At 50.4% G+C, this 16,712-nt stretch overlaps 1 protein-coding gene across 1 annotated transcript in view; it reads left to right on the plus strand.

Moving 5' to 3' along the window:
• LOC119965026 (ran-binding protein 17-like) overlaps positions 1–16,712 on the plus strand; it is a 1,262,848-nt gene that overhangs the window by 1,014,543 nt on the left and 231,593 nt on the right. The window contains exon 24 of the mRNA XM_038795235.1: positions 323–461. Within this exon, the coding sequence (XP_038651163.1) occupies positions 323–461 (139 nt within the window). The remainder of the gene's footprint in view (positions 1–322; positions 462–16,712) is intronic.

Raw genomic sequence — 16,712 nt, forward strand, 5'->3', positions numbered from 1 at the left:
ACCCAGTCATATTTTGTCCACAGCTAATTTCACAAACCATCATTTGATGTATTATGTTTTTTTTTGGAGGAGTTAGTTATTTACAAAGATACCTGGAGAATTCCCTGCTTCTCTCTGTATATTGTGATGGGATCTTTAACATCCATCTGAATCACTTGAAAAGATGAACTGAACCTTGATTGAGCATCTCAACTGAAGAATAGATCCTTCAACACACTCAAGCTTGTCCATGAACTAAGAACTCAAATTCATTATTTACAGTGGTTGTTCAGCAAAGTGTCTCTTTGTTTTTAAAACAGATTTACTTTTTTATTTTGTTTAGTCATATCGGAAGTTGAGTTTATCATACTATTCGTTGTTGGAGTGCCTAACCCAGGACCACATGAACTTCATTGCCAACCTCAAGCCACACGTGGTTATTTACATCCTGACCTCTTTATCGGAAGGAATCAATGCCTTGGGTGAGTTGCATTGGAAAATGTTTCTTCATGAATGTTGGAGTTGGCGATACCAAATAATCCGCACAAGCTAACCTGGCCAGGAAGTGCGGGTGGCTGTTCAGTGAATTTTAAAATTGAAATCCAATTTAGAAAAGCGGCAGATAGGCACTACTGCTTCACAGCTCCAGAGACCCTGGTTCAATTCCGGCCTCGGGTGACTGTCTGTGTGGAGTCTGCACGTTCTCCCCATGTCTGCGTGGGTTTCCTCCGGGTGCTCCGGTTTTCTCCCGCAGTCCAAAGATATGCGATTGATCATGCTAAATTGTCCCATCGTGTCCAAAAGGGTTAGGTGGGGTTACTGGATTATGGGGATAGGGTATGGGCATGGGCTTAACCTTAAGTAGGTTTCTCTTTTCAAGGGCCAGTGTAGACTCGAAGGGCTGAATAGCCTCCTTCTGCACTGTAGGGATTCTATGATTGATGATTCAAAAGCATTGATGGAGGTGCTTTTTCATTTGCCGCTTTCAAGATAATATATAAAATCACCATGCATCAGTACCAATACATAAAAGGTTTCAAGGCAATGCTCTGAGGAACACTGAGCGGTTCTAAAATGTAGCCACCATCACTGGAGTTTTTTCACGTGATAGAACCTAGTTATTTGAGAGTTCTTGCTCTGGTCACCATCACCCAATTGATGCTGATATTTTTGCTTTTTTTATCTGAGTTTTGGTGCTGGCATGTATTGAATGATGGCAATTAAAGAGCCATCACTGGAGCCTCATACAGATCAGCCCTGAGCTGTCTAAACTCAAGGCAAAGTTTAAACAACTTTATTTGACCAACAGGCAGAGCAAGAGGATGGGGCAGGCAGCGCAAGAATCCCCTGTGACCATTCCCATTCAAAACAGATATACCACTTTGAATACAGTTGAGGGGAATGATCTCTCAGGGGAAAGCAAATTTGTTACACTTTGTTTGGTTCTGTTGCAGAGGGGAGGAGTAAAAAGTGGGAGAATACAATTGTTATAGGGGATTCAATTGTAAGAAGTATAGAGAACCGTTTCTGTGGCCGCAAGTGAGTCTCCAGGATGGTACTTTGCCTTCCTGATGCTAGGATCATGGATGTCTCGGAGCGGCTGTCTCGGGGGAGGCTGAACAGGCAGTGGTCATAGTAGACATGGGTACAAATGACATAGATAATAAAGGGATGAGGTCCTAAAAGCAGAATATAGAGAGTTGGGAAGAAAGTTGAAAAGTCAGACCTCAACGGTAGCGATCTCAGGATTATTAACAGTGCTATGTGCTAATGTCAGTGTAGAATAGTAGAATACATCAGATGAACACGTTGCTGAAGAAATGGTATGAGGGGGAAAATTTCAGGTTCCTGGGGGAGGTGGGACCAGTACAAATTGGACTGGTTACAGCTGGGGAGGCATGGGACTGATGTTCTTGAGGGAGTATTTACAACAGTAGTTTAAATTAAAATTGCAAGTGGATGGGAACCTATGCAAGGAGGCAGAGGACGGGCAATCAAGACAAACAATAGGCAGAAAGGGAAATAAGAAAAGTGACAGGCAGAGAAACCAAAGGCCAGATTCAAACAGGCCACAGTAAACAATAGTGTGAATAGGGCAAGTAATGTTAAAAACACAAGCTTTAAGGCTTTGTGCCTTAACATGCGGAACATTTGCAATAAAGCTGATGAATTAATTGTGTAAATGGGCATGATATATTCGGGATTATGGAGATATGGCAACAGGGTGCCAGGAATGTGAATTGAACATTCAGGGTATTCAGTATTTAGGAAGGACAGACAAAAAGGAAAAGGCGATGGAGTTGCATTGCTGGTTAAAGAGGAGATTAACGGAATAGAAAGGAATGATATTAGTTCCGGAAATGTGAAATCTGTATGGGTAGAGCTGAGAAACACCAAGAAGCAAAAAACCCGAGTGGGGGTTGTACATCGATCCCCAAACTGCAGTGAAGATGTTCGGAACGGCATTACATAGGAAATTAGAGGTGCATGCAATAAAGAACATCTGCAATTATGGGTGACTTTCATCTGCATATAGATTGGGCAAATCAAATTAGCCACAATACTGTAGAGGAGAAATCCCTGGAGTGTATACAGAATGATTTTCTGGACCAATACATTGAGGAACCTACTGGAGAACAGGCCATCCTAGATTGGGTATTGTGTAATGAGAACGGAATCATTGGCAATCTAGTTGTGTGAGACCCCTTGGGGATAAGCGACTATAATATGTTAGAATTTCTCATTAAGATGGAGAGTGACGTAGTTGATTCTGAGACTAGGGTCTTGAATCTAAATAAAGGAAAGACGATGATATGAGGCGTGAATTGGCTGTGAGGGATTGGGAAACGTTGCTTAAAGGGATGGCGGTGGATAGGCAATGGCAAACATTCAAAGAGAACATGGGTGAACTGCAACGATTGTTTATTCCTGTCTGGCGCAAAAGTAAAACAGGAAAGGTGGCCAAACTATAGCTTACAAGGGAAATTAGAGATAGTATTAGACCCAAGGAAGAAGCATACAAATTGGCCAAGAAAAACAATAGGCCTAAGGATCGGGAGCAGTTTAGTATTCAGCAAAGCAGGACCAGAGGATTGATTAAGAAGGAGTAAATAGAGCATGAGAGTAAGTTTGTGGGGAACACAAAAACTGACTCTAAAAGTTTCTACAGATACTTGAAGAGAAAAATATTGGTGAAGATAAATGTAAGTCCTTTGCAGTCAGAAAAGTGTGAATTTATAATGCGGAACAAAGAAATGGCTGATTTCTGACTAACTAAATATATACTTCGGTTTTGTCTTCACAAAGGAGAAAACAAATGTTGGAGAACACGGTTTAATGAGGGAGGAACTGAAGCAGATCAGTATTAGGAGAGAAATAGTATTGGGGAAATTGGTGGGATCAAAGGCCGATAAATCCCAAGGTCTGATAATCTACATCCCAGAGTACTTAAGGAAATGGCACTAGAAATAATGGATACATTGGTGATCATCTTCCAAAAGTCGATCGACTCTGAAATAGTTCCTGCAGATTGAAGGGTAGCTAATATCACCCCACTATTTAAAAAAAGAGAAAACAGGGAATTATGGACCAGTAAGCCTGACATCGGTAATGCCGAAAATTTTAGAACTCATTGTCAAGGATTTTAAAGCAGAGCACTTGGAAAACAGTGGCAGGATGAAACGGAGTCAACATGGATTTATGAAGGAAAAATCATACTTGACAAATCTGCTCAAATTCTTTGAGGATGTAACTAGTAGAGTTGATGAAAAGGAGCCAGTGGATGTGGTTGATTTGGACTTTCAGAAGGCTTTCGACAAGGACTCACATAAGAAATTAGCGTGTAAAATTAAAGGGCGCGATTCTCCGTCCCCCACGACGGGTCGGAGAATAGCGGGAGGGCCTTCCCGACATTTTTCCCGATCTCCCACTATTCTCCCCCCCCCCCCCCCCACGGCCGCCCCACGACACGAATCGCTGCTCGCCGTTTTTTTACGGCGAACAGCGATTCCCCCCTATCCGATGGGCCGAGTTCCCAGGCCTTTACGGCCGTTTTCACGAATTTAAACACACCTGCTCTCACCATTCGTGAAAACGGCCGCAAAGTGCCATTCTGCACAACCATGCCACCGATTGGCACAGCCGCACCACGGCCATGCCAAGGGTGGCATGGGCGGCAGCGGGTCCGATTCCCGCGCACTCTTTGTCCCTCCGCCGCCCCGCAGGATCAGTCTGCGAGGTGGCTGAGGGGCATGACGGACCGTGCATGCGCAGGTTTGACGCATATGCGCGATGACGTCATCCACGCATGCGCGGGTTGGAGCCGTCCAACCCGCGCATGCGCGGCTGACGCATCGTGCGAGTCAGCCGCCGTGAGTCTTGCCGGCCGGACTTAGCGAACGTTCGCTAAGCCCGCGCTGCCGTTCTTCCCGGGGCCGCGATGCTATCCCCGACCGGGGGGGGGTGAATCGGAGGGGGCGCGGAGGCTGCCGTGAAACACGGCCGGTTTCACGGCAGCATTTACGACTCTCCGCATTTGCGGAGAATCGCGCCCAAAGCGCATGGGATTAGGGGTAGTGTATTGAGTGGATAGAAGACTGGTTGGCAGACAGGAAACAAAGAGCAGGAATAAAGATTTTTTTCTCCAAAATTGACGAGTGGGGTCCTGCAGGGAACAAAATGTAATATCTCCAAATTTGCAGATGACACAAATCTGGGTGGGAGGGTGAGCTGTGGGGATGATGCAGAAATCCTTCAGTGTGATTTGCACAGGTTGAGTGAGTGGAAACACTAATGCCATTGAAGTATAGTTTGGATAAATGTGAAGTTATCCACTTTGGTAACAAAAACGCGAAGGCAGATTATTATCTGAATGGCCATAATAAAAATAAAAATATTTATTGTCACAAGTAGGCTTACATTAACACTGCAATGAAGTTACTGTTGTATTATATACTGCATACGAGGGTATTACGGAAAGGCCCCTGTACTACAGGTACGGCGGTAGATCCCTGCCCACTGGCTCCGCCCAGTAGGCGGAGTATAAATGTGTGGGCTGTCTGCGCTGCAGCTATTTCGGCAGCAGCTGCGGGAGGCTCCACATCTCTGCGTAATAAAGCCTCGATTACACTCTACTCTCGTCTCGTCGTAATTGATAATGCATCAATATATTACGCAGAGATTTTAAAACGATGGATCTCCGCATCAAGCCTGATCACCTGCAGCTGCACCCTCAAGCAGACAACGCCAAGTCAGCCTTCGCACATTGGCTAGCTTACTTAGAGGTATACATAGGATCTGCGACTGAACCACCCTCAGAGGCACAGAAGCTCCAGATCCTCTACACGTGCCTGAGCTCGGACATTTTCCCCCTCATCCGGGACGCGCCGACATACGCTGAGGCCATGGCGCAACTGAAGGAGAACTACACGCAGCAGACCAACAAGATCTACGCCAGGCACCTCCTGTCCACGCGGCATCAACTCCCCGGTGAGTCTGTGGAGGATTTCTGGCGTGCCCTCCAAATCCTAGTGAGAGACTGCGATTGCCAGGCTGTTTCAGCCTCTGAACATTCGGACGTGCTACTTAGAGACCCGTTTGTTACCGGCATAGAGTCGGCCTACATCCGCCAGCGACTCTTAGAAGGGGCTACCCTCGACCTCGTGGCGACAAGGAAACTAGCGCTCTCGCTCACAGTCGCCTCGCACAATATTCAAGCGTATGCCCCCGACCACGCAGCCCACCCCTCCTAGACATTGTGGACCCCGCCAGCGATGCCCTACCGTGCACCCCGTCAGCGACCACCCCCAGCCAACCCCAGGCCTGCGCCGAGCGGCAACCACACGGTAGCATTGTGGTTAGCCCAATTGCTTCACAGCTCCAGGGTCCCAGGTTCGATTCCGGATTGGGTCACTGTCTGTGCGGAGTCTGCATGTTGAGAATTGAGAACAGTACAGCACAGAACAGGCCCTTCGGCCCTCGATGTTGTGCCGAGCAATGATCACCCTACTCAAACTGCAAATGGGCAGTACGGTAGCATAGTGGTTAGCATCAATGCTTCACAGCTCCAGGGTCCCAGGTTCGATTCCCGGCTGGGTCACTGTCTGTGTGGAGTCTGCACGTCCTCCCCGTGTGTGCGTGGGTTTCCCCCGGGTGCTCCGGTTTCCTCCCACAGTCCAAAGATGTGCGGGTTAGGTGGATTGGCCATGCTAAATTGCCCGTAGTGTCCTAAATAGCAAGGTTCAGGGGGAGTTGTTGGATTACGGGTATAGGGTGGATACGTTGACTTGAGTAGGGTGATCATTGCTCGGCACAACATCGAGGGCCGAAGGGCCTGTTCTGTGCTGTACTGTTCTAAACTCACGTATCCACCCTATACCCGTAACCCAACAACTCCCCCTTAACCTTACTTTTTTGGACACTACGGGCAATTTTAGCATGGCCAATCCACCTAACCCGCACATCTTTGGACTGTGGGAGGAAACCGGAGCACCCGGAGGAAACCCACGCACACACGGGGAGGACGTGCAGACTCCGCACAGACAGTGACCCAGCCGGGAACCGAACCTGGGACCCTGGAGCTGTGAAGCATTGATGCTAACCACCATGCTACCATGTTCTCCCCGTGTGTGCGTAGGTTTCCTCCGGGTGCTCCGGTTTCCTCCCACAGTCCAAAGATGTGTGGGTTAGGTGGATTGGCCATGCTAAATTGTCCTTAGTGTCCAAAATTGCCCTTAGTGTTGGGTGGGGTTACTGGGCAATGGGGATAGGGTGGATGTGTGGGCTTGGGTCGGGTGTTCTTTCCAAGAGCCAGTGCAGACTCGATGGGCCGAATGGCCTCCTTCTGCACTGTAAATTCTATGAACCCCAGGTGCTACTTCTGCAGACAGTCAAAGCACCCCGACTATGCAGCCCGGCAGAGCTCTGCAAGGTCTGCGGTAAGAAACAATATTTTGCTGCTGTGTGCTAAGCCCGCGGGCGCCGCCATCTTTGTCCCTGCAGACCTCGTGCGGCCCGTGGGCGCCGCCGTCTTGCTCCCCTCACAACACGTGCGGCCCATGGGCGCCGCCATCTTACTCGCCATCTTGCTTGCCTCACATGTGCTGCCCGTGGGTGCCGCCATCATGCCCGCCCCTGGACACGTGCGGCACGTGGGCACCGCCATCCTCCCCGCCTCAGGATCCCTGTTTGTCGGATACCTCATCGGGCCGCTCATCGCCTGCAACCGCCGCCGACCAGCCACGCCTGGCCTCCGTTACGATCGACCAGACACGACCGCACAACCTCACGACCGCATCGACGACGGTGCAGATTGATGGGTACAAGTTTTCCTGCCTTCTCGACTCCGGCAACACGGAGAACTTCATCCACCCCAATACGGTAAGGTGCTGCTCCCTCACTATCCACCCCACCAACCAGAGAATCTCACTGGCCTCCGGATTCCACTCCGTGGCGATCCGGGTGTACTGCACTGCCACCCTCACTGTCCAGGGCGTAGAGTTCAGCGGCTACCGCCTCTACGTCCTCCCCAACCACTGCGCTGCCTTGCTATTCAGTCTGGACTTCCAGTGCAACCTCCAGAGCCTAACCTTGAAATTTGGCGGGCCCCTACCACCCCTTACTGTATGCGGCCTCACGACCCTTAAGGTCGACCCACCTTCCCTGTTTGTGAACCTCACCCCGGATTGCAAACCCGTCACCACCAGGGGCAGACGGTACAGTGCCCAAGACAGGACCTTAATCCGGTCTGTGGTCCAGCGGCTGCTACGGGAAGGTATTATCGAGGCCAGCAACAGCCCCTGGAGAGCCCAAGTGGTAGTGGTAAAAACTGGGGAGAAAAACCCCCAGGATGGTCGTTCACTACAGTCAGACCATCAATCGGTACACGCAGCTCGACGCGTACTCCATCCCTCCATATCTGATATGGCCAATCAGATTGCACAGTACCGGGTCTTCTCGACGGTAGACCTGAAATCTGCCTACCACCAGCTCCCCATTCACAAGACGTACCGCCAATACACCGCATTTGAAGCCGACGGCCGCCTTTACCATCCCCTTAGCGTTCCCTTCGGCGTCACTAACGGGGTCTCGGTCTTCCAACGGGAGATGGACCGAATGGTTGACCGGTACGGACTGCGGGCCACTTTCCCATACCTGGACAACGTCACTATTTGTGGCCACGACCAGCAGAACCACGACGCTAACCTCCCCATATTCCTCCACACCGCCAAACTCCTTAACCTAACCTAGAACAAGGAGAAGTGTGTATTCAGCACGAACCGATTAGTCAGCCTCCGCTATATGGTCCAGAGCGGAGTTCTAGGGCCCGACCCCGATCGCATGCGCCCCCTCATGGAACTCCCACTGCCCCAAGGCCCTCAAACGATGCCTGGGGTTCTTTTCGTACTACGCCCAGTGGGTCCCAAACTATGCGGACAAGGCCCGCCCACTCATTCACTCCACCGTTTTCCCACTGACGGCCGAGGCTCACCAGGCCTTCAACCGTATCAAGGCCGACATCGCCACGGCCGCGATGCACGCGGTCGGCGAGATGCTCCCCTTCCAAGTCGAGAGCGAAGCATCAGACGTCGCTCTGGTCGCCACCCTCAACCAGGCAGACAGGCCCGTGGCATTCTTTCCCCGCACCCTCCATGCCTCAGAAATTTGGCACTCTATCAAAAATTAGGCCCAAGCCATCGTGGAAGCTGTGCGACATTGGAGGCATTACCTGGCCGGCAGGAGATTCACTCTCCTCATTGACCAACGGTCGGTTGCCTTCATGTTTAACAACACACAGCGGGGTAAGACCAAAAATGATAAAATCTTGAGGTGGAGGATCGAGCTCTCCAGCTACAATTACGAGATTTTATATCGCCCCGGTAAGCTCAACGAACCCCCCTATCCTGAGATACATGTGACAGCACACAAGTGGACCGACTCCGCACCCTGCACGATGATCTCTGTCACCCAGAGGTCACCCACTTTTATCACTTCATAAAGGCCCGCAATCTGCCCTACTCCATCGAGGAAGTCAGGGCTATCACCAGAGACTGCCAGGTCTGCGCGGAGTGTAAACCGCACTTCTACCGGCCAGACTGTGTGTGCCTGGTGAATGCGCCCGCCCCTTTGAACGCCTCAGCGTTGACTTTAAAGGGCCCCTCCCCTCCACCAACCGCAACGCGTACTTCCTCAATGTGGTCGACGAGTACTCGAGATTCCCCTTCACCATCCCATGCACCGACATGACGTCTGCCATCGTCATCAAAGCCCTTAACACTATCTTTGTCTGTTCGGTTTCCCCACCGACGTCCACAGCGACCGGGGATCCTCATTTATGAGCGATGAGCTGAGCCAGTACCTGCTCAACAGGGGCATCACCTCGAGCAGGACGACCAGCTAAAACCCTTGGGGAAACGGGCAGGTGGAGCGGGAGAATGGGACGGTCTGGAAGGCCGTCCAGCTGGCCCTACGGTCCAGAAATCTCCCGGCCTCCCGCTGGCAGGAGTTCCTCCCCGATACCCTTCACTCCATTCGGTCACTCCTGTGTACTGTGACTAACGAAACTCGCCATGAACGTCTCTTTGCCTTCCCCAGGAAGTCCACCTCCGGGGTTTCGCCCACGACATGGTTGGCAGCTGCAGGACCCGTTCTCCTCCGTAAGCACGTGCAGCTACACAAGGCGGACCCGTTGGTTGAGAGGGTACAGCTACTCCACGCCAACCCGCAGTACGCCGATGTAGCATACCCCAACGGCCGCCAAGACACAGTCTCCCTTCGGGACCTGGCACCCACTGGGTCCCCCCCCCCCTCTGCCCCGGCGTCACCCTCCCTTCCCCGGCGCACCCCGCCACAGCCCCAGCTCCAGGGCGATCCACCCTCCCCTTGGTCCCACCCGTGGATGAAGATGAGGTCGACACGCTCCCGGAGTCACCGACGACCGAACCAACGCCGGCATCAACACCGCACCTGCAGTGCTCGCAACGGCGGATCAAGGCACCCGACCGTCTAAATTTGTAGACTCTTTCAAAAAAATTTTAACAACCTATATATAAATAGTTTCCAACAACCTGTGTGTAAATAATTTCCACCACCCTCGCTGGACTCTTTTTTAACAGGGGGTGAATGTGGTAGTCACCACTGTTGTATTATATCCTGCATTCGAGGGTATTACTGTAAGGCCCCTGTACTACAGGTACGGGGGTAGATCCCTGCCTGCTGGCTCCACCCAGTAGGCGGAGTATAAATGTGTGCGCTCTCCGAGTTGCAGCCATTTCCGCAGCAGCTGCGGGAGGCTCCACATCTCTGTGCAATAAAGCCTCGATTACTCTCTACTCTCGTCTCATCGTAATTGATAGTGCATCACTTTGAAAAGTGAAAAACTAAGTTAGTCGACGGGAGTGTGCAATGAGACCTGCGTGTCCTCATACACCAGTTGCTGAAGATAAGCATGCAGGTGCAGCAGGCGGCAAAGAAGACAAATGATATGTTGGCCTTCACTACGAGAGGATTCGAGCACAGGAGTCTTGGTGCAATTATACAGGGCCTTGATTAGGCCACACCTGGAATATTATTGTCATAATATACACCAGTATATCATGGTGCAGACACACACTGATGGACACACATAGGGACCAATCAACATGTACAAACACCGCAGCCAATCACCAGTTAGAATACACACACTATAAAGGCAGAGGGCACCACGGTTCCCGCTCATTCTGGGTGCTGCCTCTGAGTGTAACAAGAACTCATCCAGCCCAGCACAGACTCACAACATGTGCTGAGAGAATCAACTGGTTCGGACAAGGCTTAGGTCTCTAGTTTAATTTTGCATCATTTAGACCCACAGGTGTGTTAGTTAGTTAGTTAGAAGTAGTTAATAAAATTGAGTTGAACCTTCATCAGTGTTGGAAGTGTCTGTTAATCTCACAAGTCTACAGGAGCCAACACTTCAATTATGTGCAGTTTTAGTGTTCTTATTTGAGGAAGGATGTTCCCACTATAGTGGGAGTGCAGCGAAGGTTTACTAGACTGATTCCAGGGATGGCAGGACTGACATACAAGGAGAGATTGAATCGGTTAGATTGTATTTGTATAGTTCAGAAGAATGAGGGGTGATCTCACAGAAACCTATAACATTCTAACAGGACTTGACAGGGTGGATGCAGGAAGAATGTTCTCGATGGTGGGGTTGTCCAAAACCAGGGGTCACAGTCTGAGGATACAGGTTGGTCCATTTAGGACTGATATGAGGAGCAATTTCTTCTCCTAGAGATGGTCAACTTGTGGAACTCACTCCCACAGAAATCAGTTAAGGCCAAAACACTATGGATGCAATTCCCAGGCCTCGTTGTACTCCCGCGTGACCGAAACAAGGCCGGTAAAAGCGGGAGAGGCCGAAAACGAGAACAAAGCCAGGCTCCAAACAGTTTACAATGCAACTGGCCAGCTCCTGTAGGCAAAAATAGGATCTCACCGTAGCATGGCAAGAAATCAATTATCACCACTTGAGCCTTATTCCATACAATTAAGAGGAGCGACACCATATCCAATGGCCTCCCGTCATTCAGCGGCCTCCCCAGCAAGTGCTCACACTAGAGCCGATTAGTACTCCTTTGAAAAACATGAACCTGGCGGAAGGGCTTCTGCAGGGAGCCGAGGAGGTGAATAGCCATCTTTGCTCACAGGCAAAGAGCCCGGGGGTGCTGCGCTTACCTCCCCAGTGCTCTGTGGGGCGTGAAGAACCCTTGGCTGGTTGGGGTGGGGGGAGGGGGGGGGAGGAGCCCTCCGGAGGGATTGTCCGCCATGGGAAGGGGGAGGGGAGGAGGCGCTGGGGGAGCAACCGTGCACAGCATCAGCATGCCAACCTCTGGATCTTGAGTACCCATTCTGGGGGCAACCCCAGCCCCTGTCTGCCTACGTCACTGACCACCCAAAACCCCCACCAACTGCCGAGGCCTTTGGCCGTGCGGCTGAAGACTATTGCTAATAGGGAATTAGCAATCGTGGTTAATTGTGCATTTCACACAACACAAGTGGATCCCGTGGGTGGGCGGGCCGTGTATAAAGTGGGAGTCATTGCCTTGTATCCCAATCACACGTTGATGGATGGACACTGTGCTTGAACACTGCGGGAGGCAACACCACACATGCAGTAGCCAATATCCAAACACCCAGTGGATGGAACACAGCTCCAGGGACATGTCCACGGCCGAAGGGTGCGTGGGTGCTATGGGGAGGGGGAGATGCCTAGAGAGATGGGCCAAGGGTTCAGAGTAGAGCCGCATTTCAGAAGAAAGCAACAGAGGCATCATACTGGTTGTGCTGAAGGGTTTTCAACGTGTCACATGTGTCACACAATTCCCCATTCCCGATGGTGCTGCCCCACTCTCCCCAAACCCCCCCTCACCCCTCTCACACCCTACCTACCCCCACCCTCCCCCAGTGCCCTCAGTGATCCTCTACATGCTTCACCTTCCTAGCTCAACCACTACGTCTAGGTGTCTCCCCAGGATGCATCTGAGGTGGAGGCAGCCAGCTGCTTACCACATCCAGGAGACTTTGATGCCCCTGGTGAGCATCCTCTCCGGGCTCTGGGGCCGGATGGCCTGGCACACTTGGCGATGGAACAGGCACAGCCATGCCACCCTGTCCCCTGTACTAACCCCGAGACGCAGCCTCATCAAAGGGATGGAATTCAGGGAAGCTGGTGGCCACCATCCCCACTCCATGGGACGATACTGGGTTGGCACCTATCTCCCCTCCTCTCACTCGGTGCCTATTGAGCCCAGGGATCGCCTCGGTGTGGATGGGCAACTGGTTCGAGGCGCTGCTGCCCCTGCATCATCTGGCTCTGCCAGCCCTCGCGGGAAGTCTGCACCAAGGTGTCTACGCCGTCGGCAATACTCCTCAGTGATTGGGCTATGCTCTACAGCGCTTCGGCAATGCCCACCTGCAACTGGGACAAGCTCCGCAGCGCCTCGGCCATTCCCATCTGGGAGCGAGACATGACCCGCAGAACTTCATCAAGGTCACCCTGGTCACATCCTCCAGCGAGTCGGACATTCTGCCAATGCCCTCAGCTATGGCCGCAACTGACTGTGCAACGCCTTGGACACCGTGCAGATATCGACGTCGTGCACCAACCTCCTCACTGGGGTTGCCTCCCTATCAGTGTTGGGCTCGGTGCCATGCTTTGTCAGCGACATCTCCTGCGTCTGTAGCCTCTGGGACTCCTCCAATCAGCTATGGACCTGCTGGAATGTCACTTACATCTCCCTCTGAATGTCTCGGCCGCACTCTGTCATCCCCATCAGCACCGGGTAATCCTGTACCAGAGTCTCAGCACCAGGCTGGGACCCAGCTGGGTTCTGATATCCAGTCAACCTCCAGCTGCTGTATCGCTGTGGGGCTTCCTGCCTCCACCAGATGTGCATCATCAGCAGTGTGGTGCTCACTAGATTGTGCCCCAGAAGCCTGACAAATGTTGGGTTGGCTGTGCAAGTACTGTTTAAGTGCTGCTTGAACTTGTTAGCAGGGGCTGGCGACCACGGTACCGACTAACGAGCCTTCATTTGCAGTGAGAAACTCGTGGGGCCTCCTTAAGTGCTCCAATTAATCTTTCTGGAGATATTTCTTCAAGAAGCAGTTCGACATAGCAGCTGGGCGAAGGAGATCAAAGGATATGAGGGGAGGCAGGATCAGGCTATTGAGTTGGATGATCAGCCTTGATCATAATGGCCAGAGGGCCAAATGGCCTCCTCCTGCTCCTATTTTCTATGTTTCTAACTTGATCTTATAAATTCGCCTTAAGCTTTAGTATCATTTGTGTGAATGTGTGTTGCATCCACTCAAATCCTATATATCTTCACTGAGCTATGCTTTCCAAAATACCCCAACTAGACTCTGCATGAGACTTTGCATCTCGTTTGTTTACGAGAGAAAAAGGCCAACATTTTGCGAGCCTTTTCGATTCATTTTTATGATCACTTACTCAATATTAGTCATTTATTTACAGGAATCCTTTGTTCATCCAAAACTCCCAGTTTTTCACCTTGAAGAAATTCTTCTAGTCTTTCTTTAATACAAAGTGGATAAACTCACAGCTCACATAAAACTTAATCTGCCATAATTTTTCCCACTAATTTAGCCTATCTGCATCCCTTTGTAATTTTCTGCTCCCATCCACACAACCACCTGTGGCCTATAATTTGGTGTCACCTGAAAACTTTAGATGTAAAACTGTCAATTGGGCAGCATGGTAACACAGTGGTTAGCACAGTTGCTTCGCAGCTCCAGGATCCCAGGTTCGATTCCCCATTGGGTCACTGTCTGTGCGGAGTCTGCACGTTCTCCCCATCTCTGCATGGGTTTCCTCCGGGCGCTCCGGTTTCCTCCCACAGTCCAAAGATGTTCAGGTTAGGTGGATTGGCCATGCTAAATTGCCCTTAGTGTCCAAAAAGGTTAGGTGGGGCTACAGGGATAGGGTGCAGGCATGGGCTTGGGTAGGGTTCTCATTCCAAGAGCTGATGCAGACCCGATGGGCCGAATGGCCTCCTTCTGAACTGTAAGTTCTATAATTCCTTTCACCAAGTCATTAGCATAAATGATGAAAAGCTGAGACCTCAATACAGATCTCTGGCAATCACTACTTTCCATTTTCTGCCAATCAGAGAATATTCACTTAATCTCTTTGCCTTCCTGCTGTTTCCCAACCAATAACCAAACTCAAACTTACCTCCAATTTTCTGTTTTCCTTATCAAATGGTTTCTGAAAGTTGATATAGACAACATCCGTAGATACTCCACCATCCATCATGTTCGTGATCTCAGAATATTCAACTAGATCAACAGCTCCCAAATTTTAACATCCCGCAAACCCCTTTCATGAAAAGGCCAAACCTTGCAAATCACCCCCAAAAGTAAATATTTTCCAAGGATTTTCACCCCTACCATAAGACCATAAGACATAGGAGCAGAATTAGGCCACGCGGCGCATCGAATGTGCTCCGCCATTCAATCATGGCTGATATTTTTCTCATCCCCATTCTCCTGTCTTCTCCCCATAACTCCTGATCCCCTTATTGATCAAAAACCTATCTCTCTCTATCTTAAAGACACTCAGTGATTTGGCCACCACAGCCGTCTGCGGCAAAGAATTCACAGATTCACCACCCTCTGGCTGAAGAAATTCCTCCTCATCTCTGTTTTAAAGGATTGTCCCTTTAGTCTGAGATTGTGTCCTCTGCTTCTAGTTTTTCCTACAAGTGGAAATATCCACTCCACGTCCACTCTATCCAGGCCTCGCAGTATCCTGTAAGTTTCAATAAGATCCCCCTTCATCCTTCTAAACTCAAATGAGTACAGACCCAGAGTCCTCATACGACAAGCTCTTAATTCCAGGGATCATTCTTGTGAACCTCCTCTCATCCCTTTCCAAGACCAGAACATCCTTCCTTAGATACAGGGCCCAAAACTGCTCACAATACCCCAAATGGGGTCTGACCAAAGCCTTATATAGTCTCAGAAGTACATCCCTGATCTTGTATTCTTGCCCTCTTGACATGAATGCTAACATTGCATTTCCCTTCCTAACTGCCGACTGAACCTGCACATTAACCTTAAGAGAATCGTGAACAAGGACTCCCAAGTCCCTTTGTGCTTCTGATTTCCTAAGCATCTTCCCATTTATAAAATAGTCTATGCCTCCATTTCTCCTTCCAAAGTGCATAACCTCACACTTCTCCACATTGTATTCCATCTGTCACTTCATTGCCCACTCTCCTAGTCTGCCCAAGTCATTCTGCAGCCCGCCTGCTTCCTCAATACTACCTGCCCCTCTACAGATCTTTGTATCATCTGCAAACTTAACAACAGTGCCTTCAATTCCTTCTTCCAGATCATTAATGTATATTGTGAAAAGTTGTAGTCCCAGCACAGACCCCTGAGGCACACCACTAGTCAGCGGCTGCCATCCTGAAAAAGACCCCTTTATCCCCACTCTCTGCCTTTGTGCCAGTCAGCCAGTCCTCTAACCATGCCAGGATCTTGCCCTTAACACCATGGGCTCTTACTTATTTAACAGTCCCCTATGCGGCACCTTGTCAAAGGTCTTCTGGAAATCTAAATAAATTACGTCCACTGGTTCTCCTTTGTCTAACTTCCTTATTACTTCCTCAAAGAACTCGAACAGATTTGTCAGACATGACCTCCTCTTGAAGAAGCCATGCTGACTCAGTCCTATTTTATCATGCAGTAGAACCTATTACCTGAGTATAAATTGTAAAAGTAATATCAATGAGTTCAGCTCTTGTCTTCTATCTGCAACCAGGTTCCGCTAACTCATCGTAATCTACACCGTCACACTTTTCAAATTTAGAATTGCATTCCCACTTAGTTACACCATAAAATAACCTGGGCTGGATTCTCCCATTCTGAGACAAATGCTGACACCGGCGTGGGAACGGTGGCATTTTACTAAAAACGGCGCAAAACGACCACCAACCCTGGTGGGGGCCGAGCAGGCACATTGCATAGAGCCCCCGGCTCTAGCTGCAGATACGGCCGGAGAATTGCCGGGTCCCTGGACACGGCGGCGGCCTTCAGCGGCTGCGCCACGCAACATGGCACCGGCTGCATGCCTGCCAAATAGTGACCGCCTTTGACCAGGCTCGCCACCCCCGCACCACCCCCACCAGTGCCCCCCACCTAAACTCCCCCCTGCCCGTGAATTGGCT

This window comes from Scyliorhinus canicula, chromosome 4 (genome assembly GCF_902713615.1).
Source record: "Scyliorhinus canicula chromosome 4, sScyCan1.1, whole genome shotgun sequence".
Taxonomy (NCBI): Eukaryota; Metazoa; Chordata; class Chondrichthyes; order Carcharhiniformes; family Scyliorhinidae; genus Scyliorhinus; species Scyliorhinus canicula.